General features: G+C 50.1%; 2 protein-coding genes across 2 annotated transcripts; one reads left to right on the top strand and one right to left on the bottom strand.

The window, feature by feature from the left end:
* Window positions 1–82: 82 nt before the first annotated feature.
* On the bottom strand, window positions 83–3,840 carry WDR54 (WD repeat domain 54). The gene is made up of 10 exons (XM_063078749.1): window positions 3,784–3,840; window positions 3,155–3,377; window positions 2,929–2,991; window positions 2,469–2,535; window positions 2,323–2,376; window positions 1,869–1,996; window positions 871–971; window positions 608–770; window positions 346–420; window positions 83–269 (listed from the first exon to the last, which is right to left on the bottom strand). The coding sequence occupies exons 2-10, from the start codon at window positions 3,374–3,376 to the stop codon at window positions 138–140; spliced, it is 1,005 nt and encodes a 334-aa protein (XP_062934819.1). The 5' UTR covers window position 3,377; window positions 3,784–3,840; the 3' UTR covers window positions 83–137.
* Window positions 3,841–4,049: 209 nt separating this feature from the next.
* On the top strand, window positions 4,050–8,615 carry C14H2orf81 (chromosome 14 C2orf81 homolog). Its single transcript, XM_063078952.1, is given in 5 exon segments — window positions 4,050–4,067; window positions 6,583–6,813; window positions 6,900–7,121; window positions 7,244–7,346; window positions 7,349–8,615. Coding segments are annotated over 5 exon segments (1,830 nt in total). The 3' UTR covers window positions 8,605–8,615.
* The last annotated feature ends 6,315 nt before the right edge of the window (window positions 8,616–14,930 follow it).

Raw genomic sequence — 14,930 nt, 5'->3', positions numbered from 1 at the left:
TGGACCTGCCCCATCCCTCATCCCTGGAGCTTGGTTCACCAGTTGTGAAATATGACTGTGATACTGAGTAATCAGACAAGGGTTGGACAGACGGCATACTTTATAAATACCACAGGGAGAAAGGAAGGCTGCTCTTCTCACACACTGCTGAATCTCAGGATCTCAGTGAGGTCATAGCCGGTCACAGCAAAGGAGCTGCCTGAGGGATCACAGAACCGAGCACCACACACCTGGGTGTAGGATACACACTCACCATGACAGTGTTCCACCTGGGGGAGAAGAAGGCTGGTCAGGGCCTGCTGCCCCATGCTTGGGCCCCCATTCCACCCCTCCCACAACACACACCTCAATGTAGCCATTCTCCGGGTTTCTGCTCAGCTTCCAGATGTGCACAAAGGTGTCCTCAGCTGCTGAGAGTAGCTATTTAAAAAAAGCAGGGAGGAAGTATGGGAGTCCAAACATCCTGACAGGATATGTACAGACTGCAGTGCCCAGTCCAGGTGCCCTGGGGAGGGGGTACACTGGTGGTAGAGACCAGACTGTGGCGTTCCTCTCAAAATCCCAGCACCAGGAAAAAGGGTATGAAGGAATGGAGGAGGAGACTGACCTTGCCCACCTCAGGAGCCAGGTCCAGGGCACAGATGGCACGGGCGTGGGCATTGATCTGGACATGGAGAGTTCCTGTAGTAGCCTCGTAGAGACGTACTTGCCCGTTCCCATAGCTTGCTGCTACGATACCCTGCCATAGCTGCACAGAGGGGCATGGGACCCTGCAAGATTGATACCCAACTTTGATTTCCCCAGAATCAAGCCCACTCCCCATCTTGAAGCTAGCTCAGGAAGGCCTCAGCCCCCTTCTGCCTCACTTACCCAAACCCAGGAATGCGGGTCAACAATGTGAATTCAGGCCTTGACCGCCAGACACACAGCAAGCCCGAGTCATCTGCTGTCACCATGTCAGCCACACAATCCTGAGAGGAAAGGCAGGATCAGCCCTCCCACAGGCTGTGGTCCTGTGTACAGGGCAGGAGGGGAAGGGAGGCAGTATTTGCATCTTTGCCTCTCCAGAGAAAGGGCAAGATATGGATCCTTACCAGCTGGACCTTCCAGAAACCCTTTGCAGAGCTCCCTCAGGAAGCACGAACTGCTTTCCTTCCATTTCCTTATAGAGTCTCCCCTCTCCCCCCATCACGTGTTAGGAGGGAGTGCATAATTGTCCTCACTGGAAGGATGATGAAACTGAGGCCACAGAGCCATGACCTTCCGGAGGTCTTGCAGTGAGTCAGTCACAGTCAAGACTATACTCTGGGCCTCCTGACCCCAAACACTAGGCAGCCATCACAGCCCACAAGCCCAGCTCTGTGCCAGGAGCAGTGGAAAATATGAATTAGAAAATATATACCCTGTTCTCAAGAGGTTTGTAATCCAATTGGGAAGACAAGAGTTGTCTTTGAGGGCAGTGCCAGTTCAGGGTTCAGCTAGGGGAGATCAGTGGGAGCTGGAATAGGGGAAAAGCTTCCTGGAAAGGGCGGCACTGGAGCTGGGCCTGAATAGGTAAGACTTGCCCAAGTCCAGAGAAGGAAGCTGCACATATCAGAGCTGGAAAGCATCTTAGAAACCATTTGTTTCAACTTCTCAATTCACACCAGTATTATAAAGTTTTAGCAAACTATAAAATGCCATATAAATGTAAAGTATCTCTTGCTTTACCACCAGACCTTAGGTTGCTGAAGTCTAGGAAGGTACAGATTTGCCCAAAGCCATCCAGGTGTTTGATGGCAGAGCCAAGACTTGAACCCAGGTCCCCTTCTTCCCAGGGCAGGGAAGGCTCCCAGGCTCACTGGAATAGGTACAAGACATCTACTCACCTGTCCCTGGGCAGGCTCAGTGGCAATGTCTGTGACTGCTGTCTGGTGCCCAGCCAGCTCCTCGCTCAGCACAATGTTGGGACCCTTGGCTGGGATGTCAAACACCAGCACCCGGCCTGACCACGTTCCTGCAGCCAGAACCAGTGCCTCACTGATAGCTTCCTGACCCTCCTGGGTCTCCAGCCACCACACTCAGCACTCCCTCCATCCCAGAAACCTTAATGACAAACCCACTTCTCACTGCACCAACAGCCCTGCCTGCCCCTCCATTCATTACCCTCATCCTATCCCACCCTGGAACTCTCTGTGGCCTTCCGGAGTTTCTCGGATCCTCTCCACTCTTACCCTTCCCTCTAAGCTTCTTCGATTTCCTCAGGCCCTCGGCATCCTCCTGGTGGAAGCCCAGCCCCTTACACCCCAGCACCCACCAGTGTCCTGCCCTTGGCCCCCTCACCCACATAGATGAAGTGGCCACTGGCAGCAATTCCTCGGGCAAACACAGCCTGTACTGAGTATAAAAGGAGAAAATGATCAGAAATAGTGTGTACCCCAGCCCCAGCAAACACTCCCTACCCCCACCCCACTTGGTCCTGCAGGTACCTGCAGAGGCATCTCCAGAGTCCAGTGCATGCCAGTAGACCATGATGGAGCCATCAGACTCATACATCTGGAAGACGGGAACAAGGATGGGATAATCCAGCTGATGTTTGCTGAGCTCTGAGCTGAGTACTACACATATCCATGTTAGCCTTAGCCCTTTTAGTCCTCAAAACAATTCTGGGATGTAGGCACTATTTTTATTCCCATTTTACAGAGAAAGACACTGAGACCCTGAGAAGTTAATTGCCCAAAGTCATACTGCTAGCAAAAGGGCAAATGTGGGAGGTGGCACTTGGGAACTGGAAAAGATGGGAGGAGTAAAGATGAAAAGTAGAGGAAGGGTGGGCTAAGTATGTGAAAAGTCTAGAAGTGTTTAGAGGCAAGTGGGGAAGGGTCTGGGAGCCTTGGAGGAGAGGTAAGATGATTCTGGTGGGGGAAGGCAGGAGGGTCCTCTTCTTACCTGTATTCCTCGATGTGAGGTGAGTACCAGCAGTACCCGGAAGGGGAGGACACACCAGTGGACCTGGAGGGAGGTGGATCAGAATAGAGAGAAAATCAGAGTGGGGGTATGAGGATTCAGAAGAATGGAAATTCAGAGGTTAGGGGAGGCCTATTCCTTGAGATTTGGAGAGCAAGGTCAGAGAGTAGGAGTAGGTTCAGCAACACCACTCAACTGGATGCCTCACCTGAGTGATAAGTGAGGGGCTCACTCCAGCGCCCTCCTTAGCGTGGAGGTGGCGCTGGGCCAAGGGCACACCCTCAGGGGCAGCGCTGAGAATCTGGGCGCTTGGTCCATGAACCACCCCAAAATACGTGAGGTTGTGGGCAGGCAGCTGCAGCACACTGAGGTTGTTGCACAGGGCGGCGGCCGAGCCTCGAAGGGAGATGGAGCGCTCCCGGCGGAACATCCTGAGGGAAGGACAACTAATTCATGAGACGCGCGGGAAACAGTCAATAGCGGAGATTGTCAATAGCGGAGATTCATGATAGCATGAGGCCCTTCGGGAGACCCCTGAGACCAGGTCATGTGATGGGGTGCCCGGAGGATAGTGATGCGAGGAGGGTCCCATGGCGGGGGAAGGGGTCACATGGTGTGGGGACGGTCCCGTGGAGCAGGAGAGGGGAGTCCCAGGGCTGAGTCATGGGACGATGGGGGAATCCCAGAGGAGGAATGGTGATGGCACAGGACCCGGCGGCCCCAAGCGCCCGAGCCAAGAAAGCGAGATGAGGCCTGAGGCCCTTCCTCCCTTGGCAGGGCTCCCCGAAGTTCCCGGTCCAGGTCAGAGGTCACACCCGCAGCCCCTGATTAACTTGCCTGACTCCAGGATCGGTCAGTTACTCCGAATCCGCCGCCACCATAGAGACGACGCACGTACGCACGGCCGCTGGGCGTGGCGAACGGCCCGAACGTGCATCGCGCAGCGCGGTTGCTGTAGCAACTGTGGGCGGGGCGAGCGACCCAAAGCGCCGCTTAGTTGCCAAGGCTACCGTTGGGCGGCTACTACTGCGGAGCCGGCGCCAGCCACTGCAGCGCGACCGGGATGCTGCTGAAACATCTGCGTTGGAACAACCGCAGCGGCAATGGCGCACGAAGGCTCGGTGAGCTTCAGCTCAGCTGGGGGTGCGCCAGAGCCAGGTCGGCCGTTAAGGGCGGTGTTGGGAACAGTGGGCCAGCTCCACGCCGCCCGGCGCCCCTACTTGCTCCAGACCACTGCACAGGCGCTCTAGACCAAGGAAGCCACGTCGGTACTTGGGCAGAAAACCTACACCTGTACTACGCCCACTTACACTCTTTGTCACATTCGGACCTTAAGGGAAAGGGTCAGTGGGTGGTGTAGAGACCGAGAACAAGTAGTGAATTTGGAACCAGCTAATGCATGTAATAAGTCCCTTACATCGAGGTACCCATTTAAATGGATAAACCAGAATCAGTCAGTTATTTGGGGAGAGGTTAATAAATATATATTTTGTGAATCTCAGGAGGAAGAAATAGATTAAACAACAACTCAGGCTGCACTTGAAAATCAAATTGTTTAAAAAGCCGTAAAAATTCGAAATAAAACAGATTTGAAGAGGCTTTGTGCAAATATATCTCTGTCGCTACTGGTCTAGGCACGGTCGCCGTCACAGGTGCCAGATGAGTGGCTGGGAGGGGAGGTTTAAGGAACCAGCTCTTCTATCCCAGCCCTATCTGCCCTGCGTTAGTCAAGCCTGGCCTGGGCTGTGGGCCCCTCTGGGGCTCGCCAAAGGGCTCTTCTCGCTGGTGGAGAGGGGAAATGAGGCTTAAGGGATTTTGAGTTCACTGTGAAGTTTAGGAAGCACCAGATTTGAGGAAGAATTAATTTTAGGAAACTACGGGTATTAGGCAAAGGTGGGGTAAGGGGAGGTAGGCAAAGGTTTGGGAAGATCACACTTGGAGGTAAATTTTGGAAAGAACCAAGTTCAGGGAGACTGTTGTGGGGAAGTGAGGAGGCTCCCAAAGGACGTAGTAAATTCCTATGTCCTTAAAGTGAGTTCTGGGAACTAGTCTTTTTCTGTTTAAGTACGTTTTTCTTGATTATAGAGCACAAACTCACCGTAGAGAACTTATGAAATAGAGAAGAGCATAGGAAAAAAAAAACATACCCACTGTTACTGTTTGGGGGTTTTCCTTTTCTTCAACACATACAGGTTTACATTTCTGAGATATAATTGACATGTAGTTTTGAATCCTGTTTCTTTCACTTACCATCACATCTTAAGCATTTTCCTATGCCATTGCAAATTCTTCCTAAATATTACCTTTAATCATTGTGTGATATTCCATCATAAAGTATAGCACAATTAACCAACTATTCTCTTTCTTTTAGACATGTTTTTAATATTCTCCAATTATAAACAATACCACAGGGAATATATTGGAGAATATATTTTTACCTTCATTTCAGAATATGCCTTTTGAGTGTATTTATAGAACTGAAATTATAGGGTTGAAAGAGTAAAAACATTCTTAGTGCTCTTGATACATAGGCTTCATGGCCTTCCAAAAATAGAGTTCCAGTTAACATTCCCACCATCTTGGTGTCACACTATGTACTTTACCAAATCTTTGCCAGTGCTGAGTATTTTTATTTTGAAAATAATTTCTTATTTGATGGACTAAAAATCATAATCTCAATTAAGTTTGCATCTTTTGATATTTTTGAAGGTTGAACATGTTTTCAGATATTTATTAGTCATCTACAGTTCCTCTTTTGTGAAATGTTATGTACTTTGCTTTTCTTTGGGGTCTTAAATGATATTTCTTTTTTATTATTTTTTTAAAGATGACCGGTAAGGGGATCTTAACCCTTGACTTGGTGTTGTCAGCACCATGCTCAGCCATTGAGCTAACCGGCCATCCCTATATGGGATCCGAACCCGGGGCCTTGGCATTATCAGAACCACACTCACCCGAGTGAGCCACGGGCCGGCCCATGGTATTTCTTTTATATGAGTCTTTAGTATGTTTGGAGACATTTATCCTTTTTCATATTTGTTGCAAATATTTTTGTTTGGGAGGTAGGATAAAGTCAGGCTCTGGTGTCAGACAGACCTGCATATGAATTCTGACTCCACTACTTCCTAGTTGTGTGATCCTGGGCAAATTATTGTAAAAATAAAAACAGTTGGTTAAAAATGTAGCTGTTTCATGCCATAACTGGGTTGAAAAAAATGTAGAAGAGACTCTAAAGAGCACCCATAATTCCAGCGCTGTTTATTGACTCGTCTTCCTCAAGTTCTTTGAACTCTCAAGAACTTTGAACACTTTGCACTACTGCAAATAACAAGGGCAGTATAAAGTTGGAGCTTTATATAGACTAGGCTTGCTGTGTGCTCCCAAGCAAGTGGTGCTTAACTTCTGTCAGGCTACCGTTTCTTTGTAAAATGGGCTTAGTGGGATGTTATGATAATTAAGTGAGTTAGGTCAAACACGTAAGAGACATCTGTCACAGAGTAGGCTTTTGGTAAATTGTTGTCCCTCTCCCTTTTTCTTCCTGCTAGACAACTTGAGAAAGCATCCTTCTAGTCCATAGCTGCTCCTCCCTTCCACTGCTCGGTTTCCTTCCCTGACCGTCCTGTTCCGTTCCCACAGAGGCAGGAGAGGCCAGTCAGAGACCGTGGGGTGACCCGATCCAAGGCGGAAAAGGCGCGGCCGCCTACCGTGCCGGTGCCGCAGGTGGATATCGTGCCCGGGCGGCTCAGTGAGGCCGAGTGGATGGCGCTGACGGCTCTCGAGGAGGGCGAGGACGTCGTGGGGGATATCTTGGCCGATCTGCTGGCTCGAGTCATGGACTCCGCCTTCCAAGTGTACCTGACTCAGCAGGTGGGCCTCGATTCGGGTCCTACGGACCCATCTGCTCTCTCTCCCGCTCCTCCCTGCCGGGCTGAGACCCTCTCTCGCCTCCGCAGTGCATTCCGTTCACTATCAGCCAGGCCCGGGAGGCCATGCTGCAGATCACCGAGTGGCGCTTCCTGGCCCGGGACGAGGGAGAATCTGCAGTAGCTGAAGACCCAACTTGGGGCGAGGACGAGGAGCCCTCGGCGTGCATGACGGACGCCTGGGCCCGGGGCTCGGTGCCCGTGCTGCAAGCGCTTGCCGCGGACGTTCGGGAGGAGACCTTTGGAGGCGAAGTAAGCCCAATCCCCAGCCTCCCTCCGACCCGCGACCCCCGCCGCGCCTTCCCTTTCCTCAGGCGCCTCTCAAGATTCCTCTCTCTCTCCGACATCTCTCTACCCCAGTGCATTTCCCCCAGGGTCCTGGGAGCGTGGACCGGATCCCTTTAGGAAGGTCGTGGATGGGTAGAGGCTCCCAGGAGCAGATGGACTCTTGGGAGCCTTCTCCAGAGCTGAGAGTCACCCTGGCCCCCCGCCCACCCCGGGGCTGTTTCAGGAGGCAGGATCCGCGGGTCCTTTAGAGGAACCGGACGGCCCGGTGAGAGGCCACTTCTCCTCAGCCGAGTCCTTGAACACGAGCTTCCAATCGTCGGTGGAGGTGGCGCCTGTCAACAGTCCCCATCCTTCTCTGGTAGCCAGCCCCCGGGCCGAGAAGGGACAGCCCCTCAGCTCCCAGTTGTCGCTCGAAGACCTCTACTATTGCGTGTCCCAGCCGGACGGGGCTGGGGACTGGCTGAAGCTCAAGACGGAGGGCGTGCCCAGCATCGCCTCGGGCGTGCCGGTGCCCTGCCCCTCTGCGGGCGGCCCCACCCAGCTCAGCCCCTCGGCGTCCTTCCAGCCGCGGCAGCCCGAGCGCTCGGACGCGCGGCTGAGCGCGCCTCACCACGGGGTAGGCCGCAAGGTGGCCTCGGCGCGCCTGGACCCCGCGCGGCTCCCGCGCCACTGGGTGTGCCCCCTGGCCGAGGTTCTGGTCCCAGACTCCGAGACGCGCCCCTTGGAAGCCTATCGCGGGCGCCAGAGGGGGAAGAAGACCGAGGCACCGGCCGAACCCCAAGACCCCGGCCCCGGCGTGCGCGTTTCCCCGGCAGCGTTCTTCCCTCTCCGGCCTGGTGCTCCTACACGTCCCTTGGGCCCGGGCCCCGCCCTCCAATTTCCCACTTTAAACTTAGGCCTACAGTCGCCGTCCTTTGGGTCAAAGCTACCATTCCCTAGACCCGCGCTCCAATTCCTCGCCACGCATCCGGCACTCCCCGACGTGGCCCGCAGCCCCAGCCCCAAGCTGTGGCCCAGTGCCAAGTGGCCTAGCGGTAAGGAAGGGGAAGCCGAGCTGCTGGGTGAGCTGTGGGCCGGCCGCAGCCGTGTGCCTCCACAGGGTCTGGGGCCCGCAGACAGGGAGGGCCAGGATCCTGGCAGATGGCCTCAAATCGTGCCCCGGGTCCTTGAGGCCACCTCCCAGGTGATGTGGAAGCCCATGGTGCTACCAGAAGCAGTGAAGCTGGCTCCTGGTGTGAGCATGTGGAACCGGAGCACCCAGATGCTGCTTAGCTCTTCTGTTCCCCAACAAGAAGACAAAGAAGGTGGTACCTCTCTTCCCATTGAGCAGCACCCCATCCAGACAGCTGCCCCGAAGCCCCAGGTGACTGTGGCACAGCTAATGAAGAACTCAACCCCCAAAGTGTGGTCACTCCCCTCCAAGCCCCTGCCTGATTCTGGGCACTGAGTGGGAACTGCACCTTCCTTTTGCTTGCCAAAAATAAACACCTGAGAGATGCCTTAGGAATTGGTCTGGTGTCTCTGTCAGTTTCTTCCAAAGGTGTCCACTCTCTCATGAAATTCCAAAGGGGAGCAATTGTCCTACATGTCTAGAAGAAGATAGGACACAGGTTCCAGGGAATAAGCTTAATCACCACCCTTAGGAGACCCTGCTTTACAGCCAAGGCTGCTCCCCAGCAAAGGCATTCTGGAGACACTCCCCCTCCCCCAAAGAAGCAGACATAAGGGCTGCAAGTAGGGTCTGACTCTGGAGGGAGAACATATAGAGTCTCCTTTCAGTAGTGGGGGAAGGAAATGGCCCTGCTGAAGAACAGAGTGATTCAAAACTTGAGGAACTTGATTTCTTGCTTCCCTGGTCCCTGGAGTTTGATCAATTCACCTTAGACTACAAATCCATGTTTTACTTTTGGAGACAGATTTGGGCCTATGCAGAGCTCAAGGAAGCCCTGATGCTTTTTATTTCTGGTTTATGGCCAGGACTAGGGTGAGGTTATCAGGTGCCTAGGGCACAATGTTTAAGAAGTAACTTACTCTCAAATTCAAACTGTGTGCTTGAACAAACCCATGAGTGAGCACCTCCTTAAATGTGGTCTTAGGTTCCACACCTGCCTTGTTGCTAGCCCACACTCTGCTTTGATTTACCACCCCTTGCAGCACTTCCTGCAGCACTTCCCAGTGGCAGGCCCTGGGAGTTGTCTTGCGATCCACTCTGCAACCTGGTCTGGGGCCCTGGGTCTGTCCTTATTCTGCTCCTTCCACCTGGACTATGTTTGCGGCTCTGGCAGAAGTCTCACCCTTGGGACCTTCAGCGCTGCTCCACAGATCTGACTGGGAAGACAGCAGTAGTGACTGGAGCCAACAGTGGTGAGTGTTCCTCCCACCTTGTCACCTCCCTAGGGGCCTCAGTCCCTAACAGCCACAGTCAGAAGGGCAGGGAGGAGGACTAGAACTGCTTTCAGCACCCTTGTCCCTTCCTTGTTCCATTGCCCTTTGGTCACCACCGAAACTAGCCTACTCTGAAGCTGACCTCCCATGGGCATTGGGAAAGTTGTGTCCTAGGAGCTGGCCTGTCACAGGGCCCATATCATCCTTGCCTGCTGGAGCCAGAAACATGGAGGGTGAATCCTGGCAGAGATCCAGGCAGCCTCAAACAGCAACTGCCTCCTGCTCAGTGAGGTGGACCTCAGCTCTATGGCCTCCATTTGGTGTCTTCTGTGGGAGAATCTGAGATACACCTGCTGGAGTCAGTGGTATATGCCTTGGCTTGCTTCCCCAAACACACTTCAGTTGCTTCCTTTGTAGCTCAGGGACCCCAAGGCAGGCATCCCCCAAGCCTAACCTGTACATCCTGCTGAAATGCTGTAATCCATACACTCCCCTAAAAGCCTACCTGAATTATAGTCTCCAAACTTCATTGCCCCCATCTTTGCATGTACATGCCCCTGTGGCATTTCCACTGAACCCCAATATATCTCCATCTAGACCTTGTCTCCCTCAGGGTAGTCCCTCAGTCATCCACCACCTGTTTTCTCATCTCTTCGCAGGATTCTCCAAGACACTTACCCCAGAGGGCCTGGATTTCACCTTTGCCACTATGTTGGGCCCTTTCTGCTCACAAATCTACTCCAAGTTAGGGAAGGATGGGCACCTTCTGTACTGCTCCCTCTTCCCTGTACCCCTGCATTCTAGTGATTTACTACCTCTCATGGCCACCTCCTGCCTCTCAGCACCCTGTTGCTTGCTCAGGGGTGGCCCAACACACTTTTGCATCACACAGCAGGGGAACTCAGCTGGCACAAGTCAGGATTAGGAGCCTGGTAGCAGAATCAGTCAACCTGAAACACAACCAGCAAGGGGACTTGAGATCCCATCCCTCCATCCCCGATCCTCTAGTTCTAGCCAGACCAGTAGAGTAAGTCATAACAACAAAAGCTTCTTGAAGAGTCACTAGGCACTAGAATAGAGAAAGCAAGAAGTCTGAGTTCCTGCTCTCAAAGAGGTCAGAGTCCACCAGGGATGTAGACAATACACCAAAGCCTTGGCTTATGTCCTTTGTGGAAGCCCTTCCTGATTGAGGAGGTTTGGCCTCTTATAGGGGGAGGTGGGAGTAGTGGGCAGGCACATTCTCCCTGACATTTTCTCCTAGCTTGCGTAATAGCCTCTTTAAAGGAAAATCAGTTTTTCATCAGATAATACATGTACAAAGTACAAAATTGAAAGTGTACAAAAGAGCATACAGTTAAAAAAAAAAAATCTCCACCTCTCCTTGTACATCAGCCACCCTTCCCCTCCTGGGAGGTAACTACTGTTGCCAGAATTTTATGTACGCTTTAGTGGCCAATTAAATTAGCCCCAAATGGAAAGTGAACAAAGAGCAAAGCAAAACTCTATGCATTTGCAAGTATGATTGTTTTTCTCCTCAAAATTGTAACATGCCACAACACCATCTACACCTAGCTTAGTGATAGTTTATCTTAAACTGTCTTCTCACCTGTCTCCCCTTCTCTAATCTATTCTCCCCACTGCCATTTCTAGAAATCACTTTTCACCACATCGCTTTCTTGCTTAAAATCCTTTGCGGAAGTTACCCCATCCTTTACAGGACAAACTCTAAACCCCTTCTCTTTACTTACAAGGCCCCTTGCAAACTGAGAGCCTCACTTTTGCCTTTTACCACAGTTCTGGTTTTTCCTCTGGCTGTGTGTTTGCACATACGGTTCTCTCTATCTGGAATATCCTTTCCCATTCTCTTGACCTGGCTAACTTTAGTTCATCTGCCAAGACTCAGCACAGATATTACTTCTGCTGTGGTTCCTGCCCCAGCTTTTGTCTACCCCAACCACCCCCCATTTATAGGTTTCCATTAACTCCTTGTGCACATCTCTGTGACCATACTGAAGTTGCTCTGTGAGGATTAGTCTGCCCGATTAGGTGGGGAACTGCTTGATCTTTATGTCATCATGTCTGCAAATTTGGGGTCCATTGTCCTCTTTAAGAATAATTTTCTCTCCAGCACATTTTGGCTAGATGCCACCTGCTCAAATTTTTTTGTGATTCTTAATTTAAATGTAAGGCTCAAAATACTTTTAACATTTTGAAAATGATACTGTAAAACTCAGGTACTGTAAAACTCTTATGCGACAACTATTTTTAATGCTTTATATAATACAGACTTTTTTTGTCTACTCATGAACTCTTTAAAAAAAATTTAAAGAGATTTAACTTGTTCTATTGACTGAAATTTTGTTTTTTGGTTTTTTGGAAGATAGTTTTTTAAAAAATGTTTTAAGTGCCGACCCCGTGGCGCACTCGGGAGAGTGTGGCGCTGGGAGTGCAGCAGTGCTCCTGCCGCGGGTTCGTATCCTATATAAGGATGGCCGGTGCGCTCACTTGCTGAGCGCAGTGCCGCGGGTCACAGAAAGACAAAAAAAAAAAAAAAAAATGTTTTAAATATTAAACTTAACACTGGTTTTCCAGTGATGATCCGCTTTAGTTTTTTTTAAAAAACACTTTTCTAAGTATCTCTGCACATACATTTCTTTTCCTCCAAACCTAACACCTTTATACCACCTAGCTTAGTGTCTGCCATATTCCAGGTGCCTAATGAACATTTGTGGGATGAATAAATGGATGAATGAATGCATGAATATGTGAAGGACAGCTTTAACAGTGTTTCTATTCTCCTCTTAGCTATCAGTGACATAAAACATGTAAACAAGGATCAGTTAAATTAGCTCCAACTAGCAAGTGGAAGAAAAGCAAGGCAAAACTCCAAACACTAAAATAAAAGAGGAGGAAGAGCATTAGGAAAGCAGCTAATGAAAGTGAATATCTCAGTTAACATTAACCTCTCCTGTGCCTAGCCCAGGTGCCTGGGTGGGGGGTCCACTGCCCTTCTTAGGAAGCCCTGGATGGGCCCTGCTTTCCTAGAGTCTCCTGGAAAAGTGGGTTGGGGAGTGGGCATTGGAATTTATCCCAGGACTTGGACTGAAGGAGTGTGGTCCTCTCTACCCAGGGGCCCTACAACAAACAGGGTCAGACCACGTGGTGAATGTCTGTTCCTTTTGGCAAGCATATGGGTACATTGATGAGGAGCACATGACAGGCACTGGAAGCCCTTGACCTTCAGCCGGAAGTATGATTGCAGCAAATTGCTATTGACCTCATTCATTGGGGAGCTTGCCTGGAGACTTCAAGGGACAGGTAATCACTTCTGACACCTACTCCTCCACTGCCAACCCTTCACCTCTCCAACATGTCCTAGCCATAAAATACTCCCAGTATCCTCCAAACCAGATGTTAATCCCTCCATTTATCATCTGTGCATGCTATATTTCTCCCAACCCTGTCTTCACATCTCCTTTTCAACCTTTCCCACTCTGTCTTCACCCGCAACATCCCTTTTCTCCCACTATTTTCCAATAACAACACCATCCATTGTGTTCCTCCTAAAGTTTTACCAACACTTTCAAATACCTACCCTTCCTTACTGGCTTGGACACCTCCATTAGTGTAAGTTATGGAGCACTAATATCCTCAGCACCACCCCCAAGTCTTCAGTCGCCATTGCCCAACACCCCCAAGTCTTTGGTCACCATTGCCCAACAAACCTGATAGGACCCTTCCCTCATTGCACACTGTAGAACCACACTTAACCCTTTCTTTCCTGCATCCTCCTCTCACTTCATTTTGCACCACACTATACTTATGTCTCACTCTCTCAGGTGTGACTGTGAACTCTGTGGATCCTGGTGTTGTATACACAGATATGAAACATAACTCTTGGCCATACTGCTTCCTCTTCTGGTTCACCAGCTTCTTCTTTCAGGTGGGTGGGGAAAGAGCTGGCCTGGCCTGAAGAGGAGTGGGGCAGGGCTCTGCTTCTCAGTGTATTCCCAGCAAGCTAAAGTCTGCCTGGTATGACTTCTTTTTCTCTCCACCCCATCCCCCACTCTGCCATGTCTCACAGAATGTCAGACAAGGTGCAATATCAGTCCTCCACCTGAGCTTGTCAGAGGAGCTGGATGGTATTTCTGGAATATATTTTAGCAGTTCCTGTGTGACAACTCTTCCTGCTAAAGCCACCTAGGATCCTCATGTCACCCAAAACATCTGGAATACCTCAGACCAACTAACAAACCTAGACAAGGTGGACTGACCCTCTGTGATCCCTGCCCTAATCTGCCACCCTTCCCCTGACTTCCAGCTTTACTCTGATTACACTCTTTGTTTGCCGGCTCCCAGGACTGATCACCTTGTCCAGTACAATGACCACTTCCTCTGCCTGTTAGCTTAGTGGATTGAGAACCCAGAATAGACAGGGGACAGTTTCAGCTTCCCTTTATTGCCATTTCTCTGATGGAAGCATTCATCCCTTGGGCACTAGGGTCTCCCAACTACCATGTCTCAGGTTGTGGTGACTGGAGGTAAAACTCCTTCCAGAGAGTATTAGGGCTACAGGTAAGAAAGGAAACTCCCATCTGTGTCTCTTGGTTCCCAGAGAAGACAGCACCACACAATGTCCTCTAGGTTAAGGTATATCCCCCATCCTGTAGGACAGCATCCCAACCTCACAGGATGTTGTCTCCCACTGTTACTGTAACTAAGCCTGCTTCTGTGTGATGAGTCATGCAATTGAATTCTGGGGGTGTGAGCCCATTACTTCTTTTCTGGACTTTTTGTTCATCTATATAAATTTTAGAATCAGCTCTTCAAATTTCATGCACACACACACACACAAATACAAATCCCATTGGGATTGCATTACATCTACAGATTGACATTTTTGTGAAATTGAGTCTTCCTTTTTTTTTTTTTTTTTTTTAAAAGATGACCAGTAAAGGGATCTTAACCCTTGTCTTGGTGTTGTCAGCACCACGCTCAGCCAGTGAGCGAACCGGCCATCCCTATATGGGATCCGAACCCGTGGCCTTGGTGTTACCAGCACTGCACTCTCCCGAGTGAGCCACGGGCCGGCCGAAATTGAGTCTTCCTAACCATGACTAAGGGTAGATTCATATCTATTTAAATCTTTTTAATGTCTTTAAAAAATTTTAAATAATTTTATCCATAAAGATCATGCAGAAAAGCTTTACTATTATTTTCAGGTACTTTCATTTTTATGCTATTGTAAATGGTATTTTAAGATTTGTATATTGATCTTATATCAAACAACTGTATTATCTAATTCTATAAGTTATCTGTATTCTGTTAGTTTTTATACATGGAAAATCACATCATCCAGGAATAATAACAGTTTTATTTCCTCCTTCT

This window comes from Cynocephalus volans, chromosome 14 (assembly GCF_027409185.1).
Source record: "Cynocephalus volans isolate mCynVol1 chromosome 14, mCynVol1.pri, whole genome shotgun sequence".
Lineage (NCBI taxonomy): Eukaryota > Metazoa > Chordata > Mammalia > Dermoptera > Cynocephalidae > Cynocephalus > Cynocephalus volans.
Note: the sequence above shows the minus strand (reverse complement) of the source record. Positions and strands in the feature narration are given on the sequence as shown.